Source organism: Macaca thibetana, chromosome 15, assembly GCF_024542745.1.
Source record: "Macaca thibetana thibetana isolate TM-01 chromosome 15, ASM2454274v1, whole genome shotgun sequence".
NCBI classification, from domain to species: domain Eukaryota; kingdom Metazoa; phylum Chordata; class Mammalia; order Primates; family Cercopithecidae; genus Macaca; species Macaca thibetana.
The window spans coordinates 14,289,976-14,308,388 of record NC_065592.1 but is presented as its reverse complement, the minus strand read 5'-3'; the positions used below and the strand labels follow the sequence as shown (position 1 = coordinate 14,308,388).

General features: G+C 48.2%; 3 protein-coding genes across 5 annotated transcripts in view; 2 read left to right on the top strand and 1 right to left on the bottom strand.

Annotated features, from left to right (window-relative positions):
- NEK6 (NIMA related kinase 6) overlaps positions 1-9,378 on the top strand; it is a 984,684-nt gene extending 975,306 nt beyond the window's left edge. For 2 of the 3 annotated variants that reach the window (XM_050760619.1, XM_050760618.1), the window contains one exon: positions 1,129-1,750. In XM_050760619.1, the coding sequence (XP_050616576.1) occupies positions 1,129-1,239 (111 nt within the window). In that variant the 3' untranslated portion in view covers positions 1,240-1,750. Of the gene's footprint in view, positions 1-1,128 lie in introns of all 3 variants that reach the window. The other variant, XM_050760617.1, reaches the window with a different exon arrangement.
- The window catches only part of PSMB7 (proteasome 20S subunit beta 7), a 396,085-nt gene continuing 381,383 nt past the window's right edge, over positions 3,712-18,413 (bottom strand). The window contains exons 8-9 of the mRNA XM_050760622.1: positions 6,973-7,124; positions 3,712-3,948 (exon numbers count right to left, since the gene is read on the bottom strand). Of these exons, the coding sequence (XP_050616579.1) occupies positions 3,837-3,948; positions 6,973-7,124 (264 nt within the window). The 3' untranslated portion in view covers positions 3,712-3,836. The remainder of the gene's footprint in view (positions 3,949-6,972; positions 7,125-18,413) is intronic.
- Positions 5,091-9,378, top strand: LOC126937217 (uncharacterized). Its single transcript, XM_050760623.1, has one exon. It carries the CDS (start codon positions 5,091-5,093, stop codon positions 5,871-5,873), a length of 783 nt encoding a protein of 260 aa, XP_050616580.1. The 3' UTR covers positions 5,874-9,378.

Here is an 18,413-nt window from a genome sequence, read left to right as displayed (position 1 = left end):
GAATCTGGTTTTCTTGGGCATTTTAACCTGTTAGAGGCCAACCACAGGTACCTCCCCCGAATATTGTAAGGTTCAGAAAACAGCCGTCCATCCATAGGCAACCTCAGACGCCAGGAGTGGCCTAGCAGGCTGCAGGCCCCGTGTCCCCTGGGCTTCTCGGTTGGAAGGCATGCACACAGGTGGGAGGGATACCCTAAGGCTCTGCGGCCCAGGGAGAAAATGCCCCATCAGCTGAGAGGAGCCCTAGTCTACAGGAAGCCCAGGCCCCACCACCCCTCAGCCTAAGGAGCTTGCGCAGCAGTAGCCCCCGGGCCTCCAGAACGTCCTGTGGGCCCTCCCCAGACTCCCTGAGTGTGGCCACTGAGACCACCAGAGCCCCCTCTGGTTCAAAACCACCCGGCTTCCTGCTGCTGCGGCCTGCGGGGCTGGCCACCCCTCCAGCAGCAGGTATTTAAATGAAAACCAATGGCTATGAGCCCGTGATGCAGGGTAAGATGTAGGCATTTTAAGGTCATTATTTTAATTACCATTAAAATAATTGGCACTCCGGCTATCAGAAGAATGGAGGCGATCAGAGGTGCAAGGCACCCCTCCCCCATCTCGGGGCGGGAGCAGCCTTCAGTGTCTGTATAATTAAAAGCTCCGTCTTTCATGAGCACAATAAAGGGGCCGGGAGGTGGGCAGACTGCAGCCCTGCTGCATGTTAATGCGTTTATTATGATCAATAAGCCCTTGCCTTGAGTTTTGTCCTCTGGTTTGGGCATCTGCGTGACTGACAGCAGATACACACACACTTTTCCCAGCAGAGAGAGACACACAGTTTGCCCAATGGTGTGGACAGCTACAAGTTCAAAATTATTTGGAGGTTAACCATTCTTAGAGTCTCAAAGCACAGTCTTTGGGACTAGACAGGCCTAGGAAGGGTACTGGCTAGCCCTTGGGAGCCACGCGGCTGCGCACCCCTTACTTGCCCCAGCTAAACACCGTTCTTCGGCTCTAACGGGGAAAACAGGACTGTCTGGTTGCTCTGAGGAGGAAGTGCCTTCATGCAGACTGACTGCAGAGTGCGGAGCCTCAGCAAGGCTGCTTTCTTTTCTTGAGAATAACACACCGTTCTCTCCCCTGCAGTTACGAGAACTGGTCAGCATGTGCATCTACCCTGACCCCGACCAGAGACCTGACATCGGCTACGTGCACCAGGTGGCCAAGCAGATGCACGTCTGGACGTCCAGCACCTGAGCGTGGATGCACCGTGCCTTATCAAAGCCAGCACCACTTTGCCTTACTTGAGTCGTCTTCTCTTCGAGTGGCCACCTGGTAGCCTAGAACAGCTAAGACCACAGGGTTCAGCAGGTTCCCCAAAAGGCTGCCCAGCCTTACAGCAGATGCTGAAGGCAGAGCAGCTGAGGGAGGGGCGCTGGCCACACGTCACTGACAGCCAAATTCAAAAGTCCTTTCTTTATACTGTTGGGGACAATCTTAGCTGGGTTAACAAGGGCAGGTGGTTCAGCGAGCCACGGCAGCCCCCTGTATCTGGATTGTAATGTGAATCTTTAGGGTAATTCCTCCAGTGACCTGTCAAGGCTTATGCTAACAGGAGACTCACAGGAGACCGTGTGATTTGTGTAGTGAGCCTTTGAAAATGGTTAGTACCGAGTTCAGTTTAGTTCTTAGTATCTTTTCAATCAAGCTGTGTGCTTAATTTACTCTGTTGTAAAGGGATAAAGTGGAAGTCATTTTTTTCCATGGAGTGGAGATTCTGCTAATATTTTTATCTATGTTTTATAACTTGGTGAGTGACGATGAGAGCCCTGCACCTGCCAGAGCATCACAGGCAAATGGCATCGGGAAGCAGGGGCATCTTCCTGGCAACCAGGCTGGGCCATCTTCTCCTGGACACCTGCTGTGTACCAGGCATTTCATCACCTCCTTGAATGCTGGCAGTTCATTTCATGATCAGTGTTAAGCATTTTCCTCCATGGGAAGGAAGGATGGGATGTAAAAAAGCTAAGGGCTATCCTTTACAAATTCTGGTTCTGCAACTTCCTAGCGTGACTTTGGGCTTGGGCAAGTTTCTTAGCCGTTCTGAGCCTTAGTTTCCTCATCTGTACAATGAGATTAGTAGTACCTATCTACCTTCAGGATTGCTGACAGAATCTGAAATAAAATATGCAAGTTAGGTAGTACAAAGTAGATGATCCAAAAATGGTAGCCACTCACCCTTCACAAACTGAAGTCCATGGGCCACGGAAGCCAAGAATTAATGTACACCTGTATCATGTGTAGGAAACCAGAAAGGTGTTCCTTATTTCTTGTTCCCAAACAGGATTAACTGTGAAGACTAATTTATAAATGTGAACCTAAGAAAACTCCAGCTCTGAAGGAAATCATTTGAATTTTGTTTTTGTACGTAAAGTTAACCTTCCAGTGGTCTGAGCTGTCGTCACTGACTTGATGACAGTCTGGCCCTCCAGACGAGAGCAGCGCTGGCATCGGGCAGGTGATTCCTGACACCTGCTGCCTGCAGGCATTCGCTGACCGGGCTTTTCCTGGAGGAAACTCCCAGGGCCAGACGGCTGCTGCTTCCGCGCGTGGACTCGGATCTGCTGTGACACCGTCTGCCCGACAGTCTCTCCACAGGCAGCCTTTCCTCTGTACTTTTTCTCCATGGTCGAAATAAAACAGGGTGACTGGGAGTTACTTATAATTCATGAAGATTTTAAAATGGCTTTGGAGATTTTGCTTTTAAACCAGTAGGTCCAAAACTTAAAACAGTGTCTGCAGCACAATTGCTTGAGGAACCTCGAAAAACACAACTTCCCAGGCCCCATTCAGTAATCCCAGGATTTCTTTAAGCTCCCCAAATAATTCTGATACTCATCAGCCAAGGTGCTGCGCTCATGAGGTAATTCCATTGTTCTCCCCGGCCTGCTCCTGGCAGCTGTGACATAGGAGCTGGCCTGAGCAGATTCACCCTGGAATGTTCTCTCCAAGGGAGAATCAAGTCCGTGTCGCCTGCCTAGTGCTTACCACTGAAGGTTCTGATTCCAGACACGCTTTGTGCCAATATTCTGCTTGCAGCTCTCTGAGCCCCTACCGTGCCTCCCCAACACTGCCAGCCCCAGCATGCAATGAACCTACTTTGTGCATGCCACCCGCTTTCCACACCATGAGAACAATCTGCCCACCTGGACCCTCTGGAGGGGCACGATCTCAGCCACTCACCGGGCCTGAGTGTGTGTGAAATGATCATGTCCTACTTACTTCAAAACAGTAACCCCAAAACATTCCTTTTATTTCTGTGAAACCGGCCAAAGTGAGGTCCACCCACCTTCACGCAGCTCTGGCGGTGCACCTGCCCACCTTCTCTTGGTACTCAGAACTGAGCTGGGCTTGAGAACTCAGAGGTTTGGCTTTGCCATTTCTTTCCTACTTGCTGCTGAGGTGGAGGCTGTGCTGCACTTACCAGCCCATTTCAAAACCAGACCAGACCGGAGGCCGCCCCGAACAGAGTCAGCCAGCAAAAGGGGCAGGTATCGATGTTCACCTGAAGCCTCAAGGGAGTCCACTCTGACTTCTGACAGCAGAGGGGTGCATGGCTCCTACGCTCTCCTGAGCCAGTGCCCAAGGAGGATCAACACCCTGAAGGGCCAGGCCAATGGCCTTAGCAGCCCCAGACTGCCCCCTAAAACACCACACAGTGCCCAGACCTCAGCTGCCCAATTTGGTTTTTGTTTTTTATTGAGTTTCAGCAAACACTAGCCACATGAATGTCTTACTGGGCCTCCAATGCCCACCATGTTCCAGAACCACAGCCAGCCACCCACTGACGCCATTCAGGAAGTGTCCATTGTTTGGACTGTTTCTTCCAGCACCTCAATTTCCAGAGGAGTGATTTTCTCAGTGAGGACTGCAGTGGTCCCTTTCTCACACCTGTACCGGCCAAGCCTAGTGAAAGAAAAACAAAAGCACAGAGTTAGGATTCCCCTCAAGGTGCCAGCGGGCAGGCGACAGTGAAAATAAATATTCAGGTGAGGCAGTGAGCAGGGTGGACTGGAATCCTGGCTCTTCCGATCCCAGCTCTGTGATCCTGGGCGATTCAACTTCCTCAGTTCCTCAGTTCTCAAGTGCTGCAAAATGGGGGTGCCTGGGAGGCACAGAGCGTCATCAGTGAACACGGCACCTGGCCCTTGGTGGACACGGGACTCTCCCCCACCCCACCAGCCCCAGCAAGTGCTGGGAAGCACTTGGTCCCTTGACATCCATCTTCAACCTCCCTACAGTACCTTTCAGTGACAGCAGGAAGCAAATCCCATCATTACACAAGAGAAGGGCATGAGTGCTCTTCTGTGCCGCAACAAGAATGACTGAACTGTTACCTCAGACGCTGTACAAACATCTGGAAGCATAAACTGTGTAAAAATATGTGCAGCCACACTCTGGGCTTGTCATTTCAGACCACTCTCAAGACTCAAGAAAAGTTAACTGTCCCCTTCAGGGACACAGTGCCTCCCCACTAGGACACACCCAACACCTTCCTGGAGTGAATCTGGCAGAGGTTTCTTTGAGCACCAGACAGTCTAGAAGATACATATTTGGGCTGTTAATTCTCACAGTGGGTCAGGAATTAGGATACTGTCAAATGGCAGCACACAACCAACTGCTCCTGGGCTCTATGCCAGCCGAGATAATATCTCTATCAAACTTACTGTCCTTCAGGGACTACCAGAAGGCTGCTGGCTGTGCCATGACCTTGTGCTCCAGGAACACCCATCCTCTCGCCTGGGCACATGGGCTAAAAGAGGGAGCAGGAAGCAGAACAAGGAGAGCAACTTCCACAGTTCTGCATCCAGGTCAGGAGCACGGTCAGCCAAGTGGCCTGCCTTTATTCTGCCAAGCCTCCCCCAACCCCCACTCTCTTAAAGGATCCAAGCAAAAGTACCTTTTAACCATGTGTCCCCACCCCATCAGTTTGAGGATGCCTCTCATTCCAAAGAGCCAAAGTCCCACGTGGCCTCTGTGTGCCTGATGACTCTGAACCGCCCCTCAGTGTCTCCGGGAGGCTTGGACACCTCCTCACCACTGTGGTGATGGTGCCCGATTTCGGCAGCATGCATTCAGTGCTTCCACCTTACGTGCCAGTGGACTGCAACACTGTGTTGGAGGGCTGCGAGCAGAGCAGGCAGCAGGGACTTGCCAGGCAAGGCCCACACTGGCGCAGGCATGGGACGCTTGCTCAGGCCTATAGCCCTGCCCGCACCCTAGCATCCACCCTGGGAAGGGCTCCCCTAACTCAGGCAGTGCCCCCATCTTCAGTCACTGGCAGAGAAGACAACAGGGAGGTTCCAGGGAGCCTGGACACTTGCTGCCCTTGGCCTCAGGACACCGATGGGGAGCGGGCCCCGTGCAGGTTACTGCACACCCACCACGCGCCCAGCACCTTCTGGGCCGCCTCGCTGATTCTTCACAAGCAGCCACAAGGCGGTTTTCTTTCTGTTCTTGGGTGTTTAGAGCCTCTGTTTACAAGTGGAGCAGCCCACGTCCCAGAAGTAGGATGCGCCGCTGCTGCGCTCCCTGTGGATGAAGACTCCTGCGCTGAGCACAGGTTCCCTAGGCAACCACAAATACCACTTCTCACTAGCCCAAACGTGGCTTTCAGAGTCCTCGCCCAGGACCCTGTCCAGCCTGAATGGTGTAACCATTCCCTACCCCATCACCGCTTCATCGTGGACTTGCTTAAATTACACAGCATCTCGCAAATAACTAGCAAAGCAGGCTACGTGGAGTACTTGGGTCCTGCCTACCCGGAGCTCGGCAAAGCCTGGTTCCCCAACACAGCTCTGGGCCTGAAAGGTAGCTTGCCTTCCTGCTAAAGGCCCAAGGGACTTCATGGTCTCATCAGAGGTCATCTGGTTGAGCTCCATTTCCCAGACAGACTGATTTGCTGGAAGCCACCAAGCCAGCCACCAACACTCTCCAACCCCAGTGCCAGAGCTCTCTGACGCCGTACTGCCCACCCCATCAACAGCCCACTGAGCTTCCACAAGGTTGAGTGCAGCCCACAGTGAGTATCTGCTGGTTCTGAACGTGCCATTCTTTCCCTGTGAATTACCCTGATACGGAGTTGTGTGTGCAGTGGGAGATGAAGGCAAGCTTGCAGAAGGTGATGCTCGCTTCCTCTGTGCTAGCTGTGGGGCTGGGTGGGAGCCGTAGTTTATAAATGCCCTGTGCTGCACCCAGACGCTACAGCTGGAAGCAGCACTCCAGGATCCCATCCTGAGCTGCTCGGGCTCCCAGAAGAGGTCAGGAGCCACAGGACGCTCAAGCAGCTGGACAATGATGAGACACTGCAAATGAGCTGCTCCGGTGACACATGCCAGCCGCTAGGTTTGGAAACCTTCCAGTTCTGCTCAGCAAATCAACTAAAACCTTCTCCCACTGCTCTGAGTCTGGGCTGCACCACCGAGCTGAGGGGCCCACTCGGCATGTAGCACAGGCTAAATGGCACAACTCCCTGTGGCATAGCAGACACACATCAGCTCCCAAGGCCACCTCTGGGAGGCTGTTAGCATTGCTGACTTACACCCAGTTAGGAATCTCGGGGCACTCTGAGGGAAAGTGCTGGGGCTGCTCTGAAAAATGCACCTTCTCACAGAAATCAGGGGATTCTTTAAAACACTTGAGAAAGGACAGCAGATGATCCAAACCGCTCCACCCCACCTCCCAGCCTAGGGCTCTTTCCTGGGCCACCCTCCACCTCTCCCATCAAATTAAATCACTTTCCTACACCTGACAGCAGCCCACTGGCATAAAGCAAGTAACGAGCCGAAGGTCTGTGCGGGAGGCTGATTTGGGAACACTGGATGTACTTAATGTGGAAAGAACCAGGAAAACTCCATCCAGATGCCATGGAGATACCAAGGGTGGCATGATGCCACGGGACCCAGGAAGAACTTCGTCTCCTTCACTCACCTGGTCCCCTTCTTGTTGGGCACCGTGTACGGGCGGAGAAAATCCAGCTTGCTCTTACTGATGACGCAAAGGTCGATGTTGCTTCCGGAGCCCAGGTCGTTGAAGATGCCGGCTGCGATGGCTTCGCTCACCAGCTTCTTGGCTTCCTCCTCCTGAGAAAGAGAACGGCAGCAATAACGTCCACGGCCAAACCAGGGCCTGCTCTGACATCCGCAATGTGCTCCCACTAGCAGTTCGCAAGACCTTCTGAGAGATAGGTGTTGTTTTTAATGCCCATCTCACAGATGAGGAAAAGATCTCAAAGTGCCTCGATGATTTGCCCAAAGTTCCCGACCCGGGCCTTTAAAACTCTTTATGCATGCACCACCTCTTGACCACGTCGGACACTCACCACCAAACGATGGGCTGACAGTTACTAGAGGGTTAGTAACGTACCTTGAAAAGGGCCAGGTAGTAAATATTTTAGGTTTTGAGGCCAAAAGTCTCTACCACACCTACTCAACTCTGTCATGCTAGCACAAAACAGCCACACACAAATACATAAACAAATGGGTACAACTGTGTTCCAATAAAACTCTATTAGCAACAGGCAGAGGGCCAGATCTGGCCCATGGACTGCAGTTTACTAACTAACCCCTGATCAAGAATGTCCAACAATAGCTGAAACTTACTTCCTGATAACATAATGGAGAAAGTCAGCATTGTAAGGGGAAGAAACTGACACCAAAACACAACAGTAGTTCTAGGGAAATGCTGGCAGACCCAGGGCGGGACATCTTGCCCGAAAGAATCTGTCTCTCCTACTAAGGCTGGAGCCTACAGGTTCACTGAAGAATCACTGTCTCCTTTGTCCCACCTTTAAGCACAAATCCTCATCCCCAGTAGTTACTGGTGAACAGATGGATTCAACCCTTTCTTATCCAAGAAGGCCTATCACATGCTATGTCCTAGACCAGGAGCTAGGGCTGCAGAGGTGGATGACGCCCCCAAATACCCGCCCTCTAGGGGCTTCGAGTCCAGCGGGGGCACCTGACCCAAGTAAGAACAATGCAGGGTGAGAATGGCTACAGAGCACGTGAAAAGGAGCTGGGAACATGGCTGGCCAGCAGAGCTTCAGGGAGGGCTGAAGGACAGGCTGCACACGAGGCACTCAGAAAACAGCAGTGAAACACAAGGCAGACAGCAAAGGCAACGGTACCAGACCTGGGGAACGCCAAGTTCAAGCTCTATATACAACGAGGACAAAAATGAACCAGGCTCCCTGAAAGCCGGGAATCTAACCTGTGCTATGGCGCCTTCCCAATCCACGAGGGCGTGGGAGTACATACATGTGCAAGTGCACTCCAGCGCTCATCCAAGTAACATCCTTGGACAAACACGGACTCCAGGCCCAAATTCCAGCCTGAGACCCTCAAAGGGCAGATCTGCTAACCTCAAGTTTGCAGAAGATCTGAACCCATTCAGGGCTCCTGCTCCTCTGCCTGTCCCATGCCAGACTAGGATTCCAGTGACATAAGCACACTCTACAGACTCAGAAGAACAGAGAAGGTTCTGCTGGAAGTGGGCTCCTCAGCAAACCAGCAGACAGCAGTTCCTTTGATTTTATACCCCAGGTTTTTTCACTCTCATGTGACATCTATGTGGGGCTAATTAAGCTGATTCTTCTTTTGTACATACATAGTCCTGTAAGAATACATTCAAACAGGATTAGGAATTTTCTCCTAGAATTCTCAACAGTCTATGGGGCCAGAAGCTTTCCACAAACCAGTGAAGGTGGTAGCAAAGAAAGCCTCTTAGATGAGGAGCTGGCGGCAGCTGCTATCTAGACAGCAAAAACCAACCACTAATTCAGCAAACGCAACCTCATTCCCAACCGCTTCTCTTTAAATGGCCTTAAGTGTGTGTGCATATGGGCACGTGCAGGCAGAACCATACTTATTCCCTGTTCCTGGCCTACCACCTCTGCTCCCCTTTCTCTTCTTTACCATTTAACTATTTCCTCTGCTTTGTTTCTCGTCATTGCTGCTAGCATCTCCAGCCAGTCAACAGTACCTGGCGGACATCGCAATCCGTGAGCACACTTAGGACTACACATTTGCATTTCCCAAATGATCTGGGTAGATGGGGACAGGTGAAGAGAAGACTTGGGGGAAACAGAAATACACACATGACATGAGACATGCATATCTAGTGTCAATTGATTCGACTGGACAGAGGACACCAGACTGCTGACAGTGCTATGTAAGATTACGAGTGATCCTCCCTCTATTTTGCAAACAGTCTGTAATGTAAGTAACTGATAAAACTTTAAAATATGCAAATTTTAAAATGATATAGTTTGATTTACTCATAAAATGATCATGTATGCTGTTATTTAAGTATAAATAAAGGCTTTTTTAAATTGGGGAAATACATCTTTTAAATTCCTTTCCTCCCCACCAATTCCAGGGAAGATCATTCCTTAAGGAAGAGAATCTCAAGTCTCTCACTTTCTTCCCCCCAGTCCCACTCCACGTCTCATATACATATGGCTGAAGATGTTAGGAGATGGAATGAAACTTACATTTACGGAGCACCTATATGCTCACTAAATCAATCGATCAGTCAACATCTATCAGCACTCAGACGTGCCAAGCACTGAGCTGGGCACTTTGATGATCATCAAGCTTACCCCTGCCCCCAACCATCTTTTCATGTTGGTATGGTCAGAAACTCGGGCTGACAGTCAATGACTTACACAAGGTCACACAGCTGGTAGACAAAAAATAGTAAAACAGGCCCATCAGGCCCCAGAGCCAGAAGGCCACAGCACCACACCAACTCGCAAGTGACCTTCCTTGGGCCGGGGACTCCTCAGCTAGTCCCTGACTCAAGGCTGTGTCATTCACTCCCCACCCCCAAAGGGCCTTAAGACCTGAGCAAATTTAAGAGGAGGAGGATGGTGTTTGCCGGTTTCTCTCTGGGTCAACCTCTGATGGTCACTCCCATTGGGGGTGGAGGGCAGTGTCTCCCAAAACACCCAAGACTACCACTTCCAGGGCCTTCTTCATTCTCAACCAAGTTAGGGCAAGAGTTCTACAATGCAACGCCAAATCAATACTAAGATCTAAGGTCTCATTTAACATGTCCCTCCCTTAACACCCCAAACCCTCAAAATCGAAAGAGGGTGGAAATGACCAAAGGCTCTACTCTCCACTCACTACTTACACAGTTAATGTCTTCAACACACACCTGTAGGGACCTACTATGTTCCAGGAACTGCTTCAGTGTTGAATACTGTCTCTGACTACAGTATTTCCATACACAGAATTCTAGACACGTATGCAAATATGCTACTGGGCATATTCATACTGTGTTTTCTTTATAGTGGAATTTCACAATTAAACAACTTTTGTCTTTCACATGTGCTACCAAATATTTAAGAAAACTATCAAGAAAAACCACAAACTAAAGGCAAGAGGTGGGGAAAACACCACATTTGTATCTGTCTCTGGCCCACAGTAAGCGCAAGAAGCGCTGTCTCTTCCTTTAGGATTAATTCTTCGTAGGGAAATTGTACCTCCCTTTTCTGGAAGATGCACAGTGACCTAGGTCCTGGGCAGCATCTGCCTGGGGACAGCTGCTACAGAGGGGCCTTGACAAGGGCCTGCAGAGTCCATGGCCCCAGCTGGTCAGGCCCAGGTGCAGCGCTGTCTCCCACAGCCAGGGAGGCACCCTCCCCCAGTCAGCTGCCGATGCATTTATGTAGCAGGTCACAACGGAACCTCAGTGTGGAGATGGGTGAATAGGACTTATCCTCGTCACCAAAAAACAGCAGCTTCCTTTTGCTTTCAGACACTCAGCCAAAAGATCATCATGACCCTGATGATTAAACACCAGCTGGGGAACCCAGGTTCAAAGTCATCTGGCAGACAGAATGGGTTTGAATCCCCAGTCTACTACTTACTGCTGGGCAACCCTCGACAAGTCACTACACCTCTCTGAGTTTACTCTCCTGCTCTGCAACATAATGATAATAAATCCTACTTCACAAGATTACTAACAAATTAGAAATAAAAGCACAGAAAGCACCTGCTATAGTTTCTGGCACATAGCTACTGCTTAATAAATGGTAAGTTATTTAATAAAGCAAGCCAGAGGGCTCCTAAAAACACAACTTATCTCTAAGCAGCGACTGCCTATAACAAAGCCCAGGCCAGGAGAAGGAGGTCCAGACAAACCTGCTGACAAATCTTCACACAGTGCCATAGAGAAGTTCCTATAATAATTAATCCAAGCAAAAAGCACACTCCCTAAAAGTTGGGAGAATATAAAAGGAACACTTCTTGCTTTATGGCTACAAAGACCAAACTAACTGGGAATATCAGTCCCCCGGGCCACCCCGGCTTCTTAAATGAGATTACAATAAGAGTGATGTACTGTACTGCAAGTCAGCTGTGACAAGCAGCACTTTATAGAGCTATCTGTTTGTCTCCATCACCGCGTCGCACAATGTGTCCCCGGACTCCAATGTGCAGTTCCATTTACCGCTACATGACAAATGGGCAGCACTTGTAAAAGGCACAAAGAGGTCCACGTCGGCCACGTAATGGTCACCACAGCTGTACCCGAGTGCTTGAGGGGACAAAACAGAGCCCCAAGTTCATTAAACTGACCAGTAATGGATCTTTCAAAAAGTGCCTTAGGAATCGTACAGAAAAGGCTAAAATAAATAACTCAGCATGGAAGGCTAATCTGAAATGGTGTTTGATAAATTATTTATAACACGGGCGATTGTCTGCATTTAATATTGGAGCTACTAGTAGCATCTTTAAAAGATGATTTATGTGTTGTAATGCTATTAAACTTTATATTGGCCCACTGCTAGCTATAAAGTCTGCTGAGATTTAGAGAATGAGTTTTAAACTGTCACTGCAACATCATAGGAGATGGAGACTGTATTAAATCTTTACTTTAAACCTGTTATCTAGAGAGTTGCATTTTGTAGACACTCACAAACTGATAGATTACCTCGGCATCCGCTACAGTGCGGGCCCAAAGTAGTACTGCCAAGAAACTTCTCCGCATTATTCTTGTCTACAGCTACCATCGAATTTCTCTTCTCAATTAAGTGATTTTTAGATTGGGAACGTCACCAGAGAAAAATGTAGCTGTGCCAGCCAATGGGCACTCTGGACAGTTCAGCATCAAATTAATACTCTTTAAATACACTCTCTTGACTGTTCAGCTATGCATCTGAACACTGCTTTACTTACACTGTAGGCAGGCAAAATATTAAATATGCACTTGACTGAAAACCTAACAGACTATTTTACACACAGCTTTGGAATGTGAAACTTCATGTATGTGGCAAGTCATTTGACATAACTGATTAGTAACTAAAATTTTTAAAAGAATTTAAAAAATAAAATTGGTTATTTGCCGGCAAATATACTGTGTATGGAGCTAAGGAGCTGGCATGGGGGCAGAAAACAGAGAGAGAGTCAGCCTTTTTCCTGAGGAACAGGGTTCCCCCCGCTTTAAGGGTTTTCAGGGCAGCACCCAAGTGTCCCTTGCCTTCTGTGCCACCTCCATGCCAGGAGGAAGGGGTGCAGCTCTCCTGCCTTTGCTGGGGGAAACAAGAATGTGGATGGCATGACAGCTGAACCCTCACGACTTCCATCAATTTCCCTGTGTGTTGCTGAACCTATATTTAGTTCCATTAGTTCACAACCATTTGCTCCTTCATTAACTACTAAGGATTTAACTTGTAAGAAGTGAGGCATGGGAGGGTTGGGGAGATGCTGGCCAAAGGATACAACATCTCAGAAGGAGTAAGTTCAAGAGATCTATTGTACAACACAGTGGTAATAGTTAATAACAATGTACTGTATTCTTAAAAACCAGCTAAGAAAGATTTAAGTGTTCTCACCACAAAAAAATATTTGAGGTAATGTATGTTAATATATTGGCTTGACTTTGCCATTCCACAATGTACACAAATTTCAAAACATCATTTGCATATGATAAGTATATAGTTTTTATTTGTCAAGCCAGATAATTTTTTTAAAAGAATTAAGGCAATCCAAATGCAGCTTGGAAAATCTTCATTATCTTTTGCCACTTTGATTTGAAATAGCAAAAAATTCCATTCCTCTGATGATCTAGAGCAGAACAGATAAAAGTCTGGGTGTGATGAGAATTTGGACTCTAAAGAGAGAGGATGAAAATTCTGAACGTCAGGGGGTCCGCCCTACACCTTCTCCATCTTTGTATCCCAGGGAACTAGCCTGGTGCTTGGCATGTAGGGTCAACAAATGAAAAAACGAAACGTTCACTTCAAATGCATGCATGGCTCTGCCAAACTCAAAGACTCTGAAATCAGGAGAGAGACCCCTACCAAATGGGGCAATTCCCAAACTGCACCAGCCCCAACTGGAGACCATTCAAAGACAAGCACTTGAGAGGAGGTCTGAACATGATGTGTTTATTGGGAGCCTGCTGACAGGCTAAGGCTCTGACTCTGCCACTGATGCGGCCTGAAGACTCATTAATGGTTGATGGCTGAATACAATTGAAAGAGTTCAAATAAGTGTTTGAAACAGTCCCCGCGAAAGCAGTATGCTCCCTGCACTGAGTCACAGACTTGACGTATCCCATGTGTAGCCACATTTTTTTACGGTAGAAAACTTTTTTTTTTTCTTTCCAGACTAGGCTGTGTGACAAGAGCAAAGGTTTCTGAGTTTGGGGTTTGGCCTGAGCTGTATGGGTGAATACGCCTGCCTGTGTTAACACCTAGGAATTCAGCAGAGCTGAGCTGCAGCTGGTGCTGGGCACACTTAGAGCCGGGAGTGAGCCAGTGGCTGCATCTTTAAGGCCTAGCTGGTGTTGCCATTTCTTTCTTTGACAGCTTTTTTTTTTTTTTTTTTTTTTGGTATCAGGATCTGGGTGACACAAATAATGAAGGAGAAACTCGCTGTGGGTGCAGGAGTGATGTGAGGGGTTTTAAGTGGGAATGGGAAGGGGTGTTCATGTTCATGGAATTGCCAACCAGGTCTGTCCCAGGTCACTGAGTGATGCCTGTCAGAACTCGCAGCCAGGAAGAGATGGCAGTGGCTGCACGGCCACAATGGGCTGGAAAAGGGTAGCCCAGAATGAGGACAGCCCTGGACAGCGGGTCACTCTCTGAGCCAAAGAGTGCCCCTCGTAAGAATGAGAATAATACCCCTGTCCAAGGAATAAAATGAGAGAAATGACCCCGACACAGCAATTTCACAAACAGGACGGTTAGCAAGTCCTAGGGTGGAAGAAAACAGGCAAGGGTAAGAGAGAACTAACACCAGGCACCTGCCACACCCCCGGGTCTGAGCCAAACACTTGCGTTATTTATTGAATTGCCAACTGCTGGTACAGATGAGGAAACAGGGGCTGTCAGAAAGGTTGACTGATGCACTCAAAGGCACACGGCTGTGTACAAGCAGGAGAGTCGAGGATGCATGCCAGGTTAGTGCCTGGCACCACCAAAGCCTGTCTTCCTATCCCACCATTAGGAAAATCTGTGGCGGGCAAGTGGTTTTGCTGGAATCTGTGACAGTGAATGGAAGGAAAAATACCTAAGCTTCCAGAGGGAAAAGAACCAAAAGAGACAAGAACATATTGCTTTCCACAAGGAGAAGAAATCAATGTTCACAGCATATGTGTATACAAATATATATTTCCAAGGCTGCATTGAATCAAATGTAATCAGAGAAAAAAAAAAAAAAAAAAAACAAGAAAGCCTGGGTTTAAAGAAAGTGAGAAATATGCTCAACAATCCTCAAAATGAAAACCGGGCTGCCGCAGATACTAATAAGATCCTCATCATATTTCTCTCTCTCTGCAAAAACAACGTGGCCAGTGATAACTCTGGCAATAAATTCCTGGAGCCACTGAAAGGGCTATCACCTGAAAACAGAGAGAAATGAAGTGAATCTGTTCCATGGGTCACAACAAAGCAGCAACTAGCACTAGAATTTCTCAGGATAAGGAGAGTAAGCGACGACAGAAATCCAGTCCTGTCAGAAGCAGAGACTGAAATCAGGGTCTGAGACCAGCAGAAGAGCCGCGTTCCCATCTCCAATATCTGGATAGGACAAAACCACTGCTAGATCCCGGGCACATGTGGGAAGGCTATCACAGGCACTATGTTATATGACATAATCCTGCTTCCACAGCCTGACAAGGCCCAGACAGAACCAGGAGGAGATCCAAGGAAGTACAGAGTGCCCTTGTTCTAGGAAGTTTAAAGATGGCCAAAATGAGGCAAATTTCAAATGATGCAAAACTCCTGCAAAATGGTCAGGTTAGCTTAGCTCAGCAAGCATGCACGAGTGGTCTGCTACGAACACACCGCACATGCTGTGCTGGACAATGGAGACAGGCCTGAACACAGAGCCTGACCATGAGAATTGTGGAGCCCAGAAGGGGAAACAAGGAGATAATCTCATTACAATGAGGTAAGAGCTAGTAAGAGACAGGCCTGACAAAGGAGCCACAGATGGACCCAGGTCTCGTGGGGTGTAGGTGATGGAGACTGGGCAAGGCCTTGTAACGCGAGTGAAAGGTAGCCAAGCCAAAGGGCAGACGTGTTGGCAGGAGGAGAGCCATGGACATGGGAAGGAGAAAGGTGTGGTCGAGTAGGTAGTTCAGTGTGGCTGACTGCCAGAGAACCTCACAGGCTATACAGACGGCCCACCCTTTATGCTAAGCAGCAGGGAGACATGAAAATTTTTACCTGGAAAATGACGTACAGTCATGCACCATGTAACATTTTGGACAACAACGGACTGCATATAAAAGTGGTCCCATAAAATTATCATGAAGCTAAAAAACTCCTCCAGGCCGGGTACAGTGGCTCACACCTGTGACCCTGTAACGTTGGGAGTCCTGAGCCCAGGAGCTCGAGACCAGCCTGGGCAGCATAGTGAGACCCTGTCTCTACAAAATACAAAAAATTAGCCAGGTGTGGTGATGTGCGCCTGTAGTCCCAGCTACTCGGGAGGCTGAGGCGGGAGGATTACTTGAGCCTGGGAGGTTCAGGTTGCAGTGAGCTGTGATCGTGCCACTGCACTCCAGCCTGGGAGACAGAGCAAGACCTTGTCTCAAAAAAAGAGAGAGAAAGAGAGAGGGATTACTATCACTTTCTACCTTCCAGTGAGGTAAGATGTGGATGCAGAAGACGGTGATACTGATGGCCCTGTCCCTGCAAAGGCCTACACCAATGTGTGTGTTTGTGCCTTAATTTTTAACAAAACGTCTAAAAGGTAAAAAATAAAAATAAAAAAATTTTAACAGAAAAGAGCTTATAGGCCAGGTGGGCATGATGGCACACGCCTGTAATCCCAGCACTTCGGGAGGCCAAAGTAGGAGCATCACCTGAGGTCAAGAGTTTGAGACCAGCTTGGCCAACATGGTGAGACCCCATCTCTATTAAAAATACAAAAATTAGACGGGCATGGTGATGCACGCCTGCTCTCCCAGCTACTCGAGAGGCTGAAGCAGGAGAATAGCTAAGGTTGCAGTGAGCCGAGATCACGTCCTGCACTCCAACCTGGCCAACAGAGCAAGACTGTCTCAAAAAAAAAAAAAAAAAAAAGTCTATAACAAAAGAGCTTATAGACTAAGGACATAAAGAAAAATATTTTGTACAGCTGTACAGTGTGCTTGTGTTTTAAGTTAAGCATTATAAGGGTCAAAAGTTTTTAAAATTTACAAAGAAGTAAAAAGGTTACAGTAATTACTGAAGGAAATTTTTGTGTGCGTAAATGTAGTGTAGCCTAAGTGTCCAGTGTTGATAAAGTCTACAGTAGTGGACAGTAACACCCTAGGCCTTCACATTCACTCACCAGCCACTCACTGACGCACCCAGAGCAATTTCTAGTTTTACAAGATCCATTCATGGCAAGTGCCCTAGACATATACACCATTTTTTATCTTTTATACCATACTTTTACTGTACCTTTTCTACATTCAGATGTTTAGATACACAAATACTTACTGCTGCTACAGCTGCTGACAGTATTCAGCACAGTAACACGCTGTACAGGCTTATAGCCCAGGAGCAACAGGTTGCACCATAGTGCATAGGTGCGTGGAAGGCCAGACCATCTAGGTTTGTGTAAGTACATCCTATGACATTTGCGTGATGACAAAATCACCTAAGGATGCATTTCTCAGAATGTGTCCTCGTCGTTAGCAACACATAACAGTAGTTAGACTTGTGCTTTTTGAAACTCCACTGGGGAAGCCGTGGGGGACGAAATGCCAAAGGCAGGAGACCAGAGAGGAGCTGATGATAATATTCTCAATGAGAGACAGTGGCGGGGCAGCAGGGCCAGGGAGGAAGACCAGCAGCAGGGCAGATGTGAGTGAGGAGGAAGCAGCAGTCAGGTGAAAGAGCAGGACGGAAAGACGTGGAGGGTGCCAGCTGGACTTCCAGCCTCAGTCATAGGTGCTGACCACTCCTCTGAACAAACACAGCCTTCACACAAAGGCCTTTCGTAACTTCTTGGCAACTATTTTTCTGGTGGGTGGTGAGCAGCCAATGGCTGACTTGATTCTATTCCCCTCACTGCACCAGGAGGAGCTAACTCAGATACTTCTCCATAAAACCTCCAGGCACGCACAGCATTCAGATACACTTGGTTACTTAGGTGGCAGGAGGGAGGTCTCAAAAAGGCATAAAGAAACTTCTGGGCTCTGGAGCTGATGAATATAGTTACTATATTGACTGTGGTCATGGGGGGCAGGGGAGGCAATGCTTGACAGAGGCAAAGAATTTGAGAGAATAAAGATCCAGATATGAATCTAGTCCTGTTACTTAACAGCGGTGTGACCTCAGTGATAAAAATCACTCCACATTTTTAAGTTCCAATTTCCCCATCTGCAAAGGAAGACCTAAAACCCCCAAGCACCCAGGATGGTCATGAGGATTAGACGAAGCGTCACGCACAGGAGATGCTTGGCCACGGTGCCTGCAGTGCAGGAAATCCACAATGAACGCTGACTTCACCTGATCCTACCCATCTCCATCGCTCACTAACACCATTACCAAGGCAAAGCCAGCCTTCCAGAACGACCAATGCAATAGGCAACCCATAGCAACTTAGTACTTCTTTTTTTCAACCCCCATTTAAAAGCAAATCAATTATGACAGCAGCCATCATACTGCAAATGAAATTCAATATATTGCCATAAAATCTTTGTTCATATGCACATCTTCCATATAGAATTACGGCCATTTCGGTAAGAAGTGTAAGTACCACATTTTCATTTATTCTCTTTCACCAAAAATTATATTCTAAAAAGACACAGAAAAAGAAGGCAGACTTACTGTGTGCAGGCTCTGTGCCAAGTACCTGATTCCACACACTCACCCATACAACGCTTTAAGGTGGTTTGGTTTTTTCCACCCAAGAAAACAA